This window comes from Perca flavescens, chromosome 19 (assembly GCF_004354835.1).
Source record: "Perca flavescens isolate YP-PL-M2 chromosome 19, PFLA_1.0, whole genome shotgun sequence".
NCBI classification, from domain to species: domain Eukaryota; kingdom Metazoa; phylum Chordata; class Actinopteri; order Perciformes; family Percidae; genus Perca; species Perca flavescens.
This window is the reverse complement of record NC_041349.1, coordinates 10425911-10434882: the sequence shown is the minus strand read 5'-3', so window position 1 is coordinate 10434882 and position 8972 is coordinate 10425911. Positions and strand designations below refer to the sequence as shown.

At 38.2% G+C, this 8972-nt stretch overlaps 1 protein-coding gene across 2 annotated transcripts; it reads right to left on the bottom strand.

Moving 5' to 3' along the window:
• Positions 1–888: 888 nt before the first annotated feature.
• Positions 889–4223, bottom strand: LOC114546022 (uncharacterized). Of its 2 annotated transcripts, XM_028564667.1 has the most exons (4): positions 4056–4223; positions 2830–2885; positions 2333–2692; positions 889–2175 (listed from the first exon to the last, which is right to left on the bottom strand). In XM_028564667.1, exons 2-4 carry the CDS (start codon positions 2876–2878, stop codon positions 1898–1900), a joined length of 687 nt encoding a protein of 228 aa, XP_028420468.1. In that variant the 5' UTR covers positions 2879–2885; positions 4056–4223; the 3' UTR covers positions 889–1897. The 2 variants fall into 2 exon arrangements, with proteins under 2 accessions (XP_028420468.1, XP_028420467.1); XM_028564666.1 differs by lacking the exon at positions 4056–4223 and having other exon boundaries at positions 2830–3309.
• Positions 4224–8972: the final 4749 nt, after the last annotated feature.

Genomic DNA, 8972 nt, shown 5'->3' with positions numbered 1-8972 from the left:
TTTTTGTTGCCATTTTAGTTGCTGAGAGCTGAAGGTGGTGGTGCTGGTGTTCAGGTGGTGGAATTCCCTTCCTGTGTGTTGTGTCTCCCCCCGTTTTCATTTGCTGAGTTCACTGTTGTGTGTTTTTGTGTTCACGGGTGACTTTCCCTGGGATCCCTCGCTGCCCTCGTACTCCCATCTCCTCCACTGGTAAGCCTCAGCACAATTATCCCCCCTTTTTTTTGGTAAGAATGTGTTTTAAACTGTTTTGTTTTTAAATTTATTGAAGTAAAATGTGGTTCTTTTAAAAATTTAACCTTGTCTCTGGCTGCATTGTATACTTACCTGTGTGACCTTAAATATATCAATAATCTTGCAATTGGAAGTAAAATCATTCATAAGTAATTGATATAATTCTCCGGGTGAAATTCCCAGGGTGGCGTTGTCGGCATTTTTAAGGTGGGCTTCCTCTAGAATACCACCTCCTCTGTCAGCTCTCGTGCCGCCGCACTAGCGTTTACCTCAGGCAAATTAATTAGCTAGTAAGTAGCGATTTTTGGCAACCAGCCTTCCAAAAGAAAGAAAGCACAATGAAATGAAATGTTAACCGATCATTAACCGTTGACCGACAAGCAGGAAACGGAGTCTCAGTTCACACGTCCGGGAGGCTCTGACACACTTTCCACACTCCGTGTCCGCGGACAGCTGTAGGCTTGTACCAGTGTTGATGTTTTGTGCTTGTCGGACACATGCAGACACTTTCCTGAAACCACTTGCCATACCTGGGGCGCATTTTCTATAATGTGAAATATACCTTAGTATTTATTATTTACTGTGAATGTATTGTGAAACTGTTTTCATATATATAGCCTCTGAACGTTTAAATTATAAATTTAACCACTCAGTGGATCAAGTCAAGTGAACTTTATTGTCAATTCTCCAAAATGTGCCACACATTCAGGGCTATTAAAAATACACTTCTCTGACCCACGGTGCAATAAAGGACATGTACAACAAGTACAATATAAAAGATAAGAAATATATACAAATAAAGATGTTTCTCCCATTCGTGGTTCCAATTAAAAAAATCATCAGAAGTTCAATATGATGTTAGAGCTTCAACATTTTCAGATATCAAAGTCAACAAAGAACACTTAAATTAACTTTATTTAGTTAAAATTATCAAAGGATTCTTTAAGTTGAACGTCTTCATTTGTTGAAGTGATGAATTGAAATACATGAGAAACATTTCAGTGTGTAAAAAATTGAATGAATCAAATCATACATCAGACAAAACCAACATTTAGTTCTTTAGCATTTAGATCTTTCTCTTCATCATCATCACCAGAGTTAACTCCTCACAGCTTTACAATGACAGAGAGACAGGAAGTAACAGACCATAATAATACAGAAGCAGTACATTAAAGTGACCATTACAAAAGAAAAGGTTAAAGCTCTATGTGGTAAAGTTGAAGCTGTATATGAAGTCTGAGCAGAAGGTCAACATTTTCATGAAGAAGATGCCTTCACTTCCTGTGTTCCTTCATTACATCCTGCAGGAGTCAACTACATGAAATACAGGATAGAAAAACTACTGGATATGTTTTGTTGTGAAAACTGATCACATAGAGCTTTACATTGAAAAAGGTTTCAACAATTGCACATATAAGCTACAGCCTGCTTCGTATTGTGGAGGGTATTCAATAAAGGGATTGATTATTGAACTTAAAAGCTGAACTGCTCAACATGCTCTACAAAGTTTTAAGGATGTCCTGCCTCTTAGATAGTAAACCTAGTCTACCTACGGGTACCAATAAAATAACCTGAACCCGATGCTCTCAGTATGAACCTGTTGGTTTATTCTGTGAGCCCAGAGTTAATTTGCTGTCAGCATCTGATCTTTGTGTCCTTCAGACTTCTAACAAACACTTTTGTAATTTCTGTGTCTCTGTCTTATGAAATCAAATTCTAACTGTCTTTTTGAAGTGTCCACTGATCCACCTGCTGAACTGTAACTTTTTCTCAATCCACCTTTAAACTTTGAGAAGAAATCTTGTCCTCTCAGCAGACAACGACAGAAACAAAAACCCAGCAGAGCTGCTGTCAGTCCACAGTAGAGACCGATCCTTCCCCAAATCTCTGGTTGTGGTGGACTTGTTGTGTTGGGTGTCTCAGGTTCTGGCTGATCCCTCGCTGCTGTAAAGAGACCAAACACATCTCTTTCATTTATGTGAAGAAAAAACATTTCAGTAAAACACTTGGAAGTGTAGGGATTGTGGAAGTCCTTCCTTCTTATTTATCTAAAAAGCTGCTGAATTGAACCCGTTAAGAAAGTTCTCCTGAATCAACTTACCAGTGACATTGAGCCGACATTTACCAGAGTTACTCCTATAATTTAAGATCACATCACACACATACAGTCCTGAGTCTTCAGTCCTGAGTCTGGACACATGAAGTCTGAGTTGTCCTTCTCTGAGGACATCTTTGTCCCACTGGACTCGTCCTGCAAACTGTTCATCCTGAGACTCTGGGACCTCAACTCCTTTATGGAGATGAAACAGGACTGAGGGTCTGAGATCAGTTATCAGTTCACAGAAGATAAAAAGAGAGTTGTAGGAAGTGTGAGGGTTGGTTGTGAAGGTCCACTCCAGTGTGATGTGGTGGTTCTCCTCTGCCTGATAGGAGGTCTGGGTCACATTCACTACAAATGTTCCTGTTGAGGAGACAGAGAGGGAAAGTGAGGAGCAGACACACTGACAACTTTAAACTCCATCTCCACATGTTTCTGTGGACACTTTAGTGATTCTTTGTTTAGTGTTAGTGGATAATAAAGTGAAGCTGTAAACTAACCAGAGACACAGGAGGTCAGGATGATGAGCAGCAGGATGCTGCAGATCATCTTCTCCCTGTGAGAGGAGACAGAGGTGAAGAGTCACAAACACATGAGCTCAGAGTTCACTTATTACAGAATAGATAGAGGAAATATACAGTCTGTTTATACTTTTTCTTCTGTGTTACTTATGTAGCTCAGCGCTATTTCTTTCAGGAAGACATCTAAACGACTTCAATCACCACTATCTCTCCCTAAACTTTCTACTGGTAAGAGACTTTCACTCTTCAGTAAACCAACCAGAATTGGCCACGAAATTCATGATCCAATCACAGCATGACATCCTGCTTTAAATGTCTTCTCTCCTTGCTATCAGCTGTCTTTTCAGGCAAACGTGCAACCCTCCTCCTCCCCTTCCACCTCCGGGTATCATCAACCACGGCACCCTGAGTCTCTTTCCGGCAGACAGCTCCTTCGTTCGGTCTCCGGGTTTCCTCTCCACCATCACCAGTGTCTAGGCTCCATTGGGGGGGGGATATATATCCGGCTTCTCTACCCCTTTAAAATATTTTTAATGATGGAGTCTAATCCCCAAATACTCTGTACATTTCTCATGCTTATGTACAATAAATCTTTGCATATCTGCAACAACGTCTCTCCTGATAGAAATAACACAGATAGTCAGAGGACTGAAAGCCAGATGCAGTAATGGATGTCTGTCACAAGATGGCACCATTTGTCACTGTTTGTCAGAAGAATGAGGAAGATACTACTAACGTCTTTATTCATCAACCTACATCACTTATCACCGGGGCCATGCATTTGTCCGTCATGTTTAAGGAAAGGAAAATTTAACTGAAAAAAATCGCCAACTCTCTGAGTCAAGTAGTAACACATAAAGTGTGGTATTCCTTATAAACAACAGCCTATACAACAGACAATATAGAAACAGTAAACACTCAACCAACCTCATGCTGTCATATTGAAACAACTCTTTACTAAATGTTCCAGCTGCTGTTTAAAGTCTCATAGAGCAGCTTTTTATGTGGATCAGGTTTCAGGATGATCTGTCTTCAATGAATCAAATGTGTGTTAAACTGTTATTGTTGAATTGTCTCTTTACTGAGAGAACCGACCACATTATTATCTGATAACTTCTGGTCTAATCCACCAACCCTCACACACTAAATCGGTACAACAGGATTCATATCATGACAACACCAACATCAACACATTCACACATTACCTTGTGTGTCTTCAGTCAGTTAAGATCCAAACCAGGAGACCAGAGGACAGAGGTCCAGTTTGTGTTTGAATTCTTCTCTGAATGAAGGCAGCCAGTAAAGAGTCAACGAGAAAATCCAGATACCAACCACACCTTGGAGCTTGTCTATGAAGTGTAAGTGCAAATACCTAGGCAGGCCAAAGAGACTCCTGACGCACCCTGGGTTGGAAGCACAAAGAGTTGCTGGTCCGGTCTACCCAGCCTGCCTGCACAACGCCTATGAAGGTAAATATGGTGCAAAACGTGAGAGCTTGTAGAATACAATGTGAGAACTTGCAGAACAAAAAATTTGAACTTGTATGTTAAAATTTGCACTTGTAAAATTAAAATTTGCACTTGTAAAATTAAAATTTGCACTTGTAAAACTAAAATTTGCACTTGTAAAAAATATTCACACATGTGATCTGAATTTGAAATCACAAAAAGAAAAGAAACACGAGAGCTTGTAAAAAAAATCTGAACTTGTAAATTGAAATTTGCACTTGAAAAAATATTCACAAATGTGTAGATTGATATTTGCATGAACACAGTGACAGCTGCAAACTTATGGAGCTAAATCGGGGCCAAATGTTTTGTTCATTCGAAAAAAATATATATAGTTGAAAAAATAAAGCTTGAAATTGAAAATTTAAGTTTTGGTCAAAACTTGGAAAAAATAAAACCATGTATTTGAACTAAAAATAAGTGTACCAATTTTTCTTTCAGTTTGAATAAAATATAGATTCAATTCTGGAATTATTTTGAATAAATTATAAATTTTCATTTTTCACTTTTATATTTCTTTTCAGTTCCACATTTCATGTTTTCAGATTCAAAAGTTATTTTTTTTTTACGGCTTCAAATCTTTTTTTTTACGGCTTCAAATCTTTTTTTTTTTTTTCGGTTTCAGATCTGTTTTTCACTTTCAGATATTTTTTTTTTGTTTTGAGACTTTTGGCCCTGATTTGGCGTGGGGGGCGTGGCTTCAACTCAGAGGGGCGTGGCATTATGAGTGACAGCCTATCAAAGAAGGCAGAAGACTCCTCTGTCATGTTGACTTCAGGTAATGGTGTTACTGTGAGAACTATGACTGAATGCTTTCTATCCACTATATACATGTGATTTTTACTTAAACTGATGCCAGTGACAAAGTTCCATTTAAAAAATGTTTTGGACAACAAATGGTACCAATTACATTATAAGAGCAATAAACTGTGCCAGATTGTGCAGTTCAGCAGGAACAATGACTTCTCCCACTTCCATGTATGACTTATAGCACCACAGTATTCACTGGCACCAGCCCACAGGTAGGACATGTGAAAGATATTAGCATTTTTGAATAGATACTTTGCGACGTTATCCCCTCAGTGGCATTTTTTTTGTGATTAACACATAAAAGGAAAATAGGTGGACAGCTGGACAAAGCTGGCAATCAAGCATCGCTAGCACTAAAGTTAGCATTAACTAACGTTAGCTTCACACTAGCTGGTGTTTTTACACTAATTTCAGTGTCCAGCTCAAGTTTTTTTACTTTAACGTGTATTGGTCTTTGTTAACCTCGGTTTGTCAGAATGACCATAACTTGACACTGGCTGCAGTGAAGAAGGTCTCCTTTTATAGAGTAGACAAATATGACTTTACATTAATGCTCTGGCCTGATAAATTACGTTTTACACTATAACGTTACATGTAACAGCATGACAGTTATGCCTTACAAAATATGCCAAGTGGGCAAACTTTGAAGGCTTCTACCACAAGCCCTAACTTAAGTATCAGAATACACTAACTTGTCTTTTTGTATTTGTATGTCTTACTGTCTGTTTTCTGGACCATGTGTGTCCGTAATAAAAGCTTTGATTGATTGATTGATTAACAAAGCGGACCAGGACAAGTTATGTTGTTTAAACTAACCATGAAAAGGTAACACTAGCAATGTTAGTTATCTATAATGTTTTACATTTATAGGCTGTACGGCTGCAGGCAGCCACTGTCGAGTTATGGTCATTCTGACAAACAGAGGTTAACAAAGACCACTACACGTTAAAGTCAAAAAAACTTGAGCTGGACACTAAAATTGGTGTAAAAACACCAGCTAGTGTGAAGCTAACGTTAGTTAATGCTAACTTTTGTGCTAGCGATGCTTCATTTCCAGCTGTCCACCTATTTTCCCTTTATGTGTTAATGACAAAAAAAATGCCACCGCCGGGATAATGTCCCAAAGTATCTATTCAAAAAGGCTAATATCTTTCACATGTCTTACCTGTGGGCTGCGCCAGCAGGTTGCCTTGGCGGAGCGGACGCTATGCTGACTGCCGAGTGAATACTGTGGTGCTACATTCAATGTCATACATGGAAGTGGGAGAAGTCATTGTTCCTGCCGAACTGCACAATCAGTTTATTGCTCTTATAGTGTAATTGGTACCATGTGTTGTCCAATACAATTTTTTAAATGGAACTTTGTCACTTGCATCAGTTTATTAAGTAAACATCACATGTATATAGTGGATAGAAAGCATTCAGTCATAGTTCTCACAGTAACACCATTTCCTGAAGTCAACATGACAGAGGAGTCTTCTGCCTTCGTTGTTAGGCTGTCACTCATAATACCACGCCCCTCTGAGTTGAAGCCACGCCCCCCACGCAAAATCAGGGCCAAAAGTCTGAAACCGAAAAAAAAATTATCTGAAAGTGAAAAACAGATCTGAAAACAAAAAAAAGATTTGAAACCGAAAAAAAATTTGAAGGCGTAAAAAAAAATAAGTTTTGAATCTGAAAACATGAAATGTGGAACTGAAAACAAATATTAAAGTGAAAAATGAAAATTTATAATTTATTCAAAATAATTCCAGAATTTAATCTATATTTTATTCAAACTGAAAGAAAAATTGGTACACTTATTTTAAGTTTGAATACATGGTTTTATTTTTTCCAAGTTTTGACCAAAACTTAAATTTTCAATTTCAAGCTTTATTTTTTCAACTATATATATTTTTTTCAAATGAACAAAACATTTGGCCCCGATTTAGCTCCATACAAACTTGTAATGCAACATTTACTCGTGTACTTTTTTTTGTTTTACTCAGGTTCATTTTCCATCACAACCACAATTCAGTGATTACAACCTCTTGAATCTGTCACTGTATGCGCTCTCTCGCATCACAAAGTGGCGAATATGCGCCTCGACTTTTGCAACACTTCTTGCGATACATTTGGTGCAAAATAATTAGTACCTGTAGACTTAGGCTGTGGAGCTCTGAGCCAACAGAACGGGGAGAGCAGGGTTTCTATCGCCAGATGAGAGACAACTCTGTCCGGCTTATTTAGCTTTGTAGCATGGAAGCCTGGTGGAATAGCAAGCTAGCGTTAGCTAACTAACCAACCAGCCTGCTTCTAAATAAATACCTTTTAATTATCTTAACACTTTTTAACATTCAAACTGAAACACTGGCGGTGAGCTCCAGGTCCTGCAGCCGCAGACGGACCGTCACCAGTGGGGATCGGCCGGCGGAGCAACATCGATGTTATTGCCAGAAAGCTTCGCTGCCGACCTCGACCTGCAGTCGGAGCTCCAGCGGGACACGGAGAGCCCCCCCCCCTGGAGCTCACCGCCAGTGTTGGTGGAATAGCAAAAATAAAATACATATAGGCCTATAAATAAGGTATGTATTTGGATTTGTATTTGGATCTGATACATGTTCTTTAGTCTTCCTGTATGTTACTATGAGTCACGTCAATTATATTCAGCTCAATATCACAGATCACACATTTGCCTCAAGAGACACCCTCTCTCTAGATTTGACCCTAGATTGAATTAAGGAAAAACTCCCCCAAAAACGTTAACAACAGAGAGCGACAGAGGAGGATCCCTCTCTCTGGATGAATAGATATGCAATAGATGTGTGTACAGAATAACCAACAAAATCAAATGACAGTATAGACAGATGACTTCTTCATCACGTCTGGATGTTAAAGAGTAACCAGCAGAGGGAGCTTTGTACTGGGAGTCAGGTGGTCTTGTTGAAGGAGCTGATCATCAAGTCTCCACAGTTAACCTGCATGCTATCAGCTCAGCATCATAACACACATGAAAGGAAGAGTTGGTGCTCCGGTTGCATTGTGGTTTAAATGTCTCTAGTAAAACACCAAATCATATCTCAGATGCAAGTTTCATTCGTTGATTATTTAAAAGCTGCAAAACCCTCAACAAAAGCATTATTAACACTGACATTAGTCATTTCTGCTGTAATAACTTAATTTAAATTCATAGTAACTAAACATGTACAGAGCTCGTTAATGAACATCTACCTGCTGGAGTTAGTATTAATGCTAATTTACTTTTTTTGCCTAAATCATCTCCTCATAGTGCTGGCCACCTAAGTTAAAATTGCCTACATCCTCAGTTGAACAGGTCATGTGATTCTACACATTTAGGATAATGGCCTATGTCAAGCGTGTGACTTAGGCCATTCAGTTTTTTTTGCGTTTTCTGAAAAACCTGAAAAAATGACTTAGACCATTATTTTAGGAAGGTGATGATATTATGATATAATATACTGATGCAAGTAATTACACAACTAGAAGAAGACTAGTACATGATGTAACATGTCAACTTCATTTAAACTCAAACCTTTAGTAACATGAACATCGCTTAAAATATAAAGATATAACACATTTTATATCACACATAGTTTTCTGACACTATATTAATGTTAGAGAAGAATGAATTTATTTGGTTGTCATTGCAGGATACTGATGATGTATATAGTTTCTTGTAATATTGTTGAAATGTCTCATTTATATCATTCATTGAGTTTACTAATTTAGCTGATGGCTAAAATTATATTTGAGGGACTTGTCTAGCTAATATTTTCCCACCTTCATAAAAAATTGTTTTTAATC

What these genes read in the sequence shown, in the direction of transcription:
- LOC114546022 (XM_028564667.1), bottom strand. Translation starts at nt 2,878, where the DNA reads ATGATCTGCAGCATCCTGCTGCTCATCATCCTGACCTCCTGTGTCTCT. An exon ending in CCTGACCTCCTGTGTCTCTG is followed by an intron (nt 2,693 to 2,829) that starts GTTAGTTTACAG and finishes TCTCCTCAACAG; the next exon opens with GAACATTTGTAGTGAATGTG. An exon ending in ATGTCGGCTCAATGTCACTG is followed by an intron (nt 2,176 to 2,332) that starts GTAAGTTGATTC and finishes GTCTCTTTACAG; the next exon opens with CAGCGAGGGATCAGCCAGAA.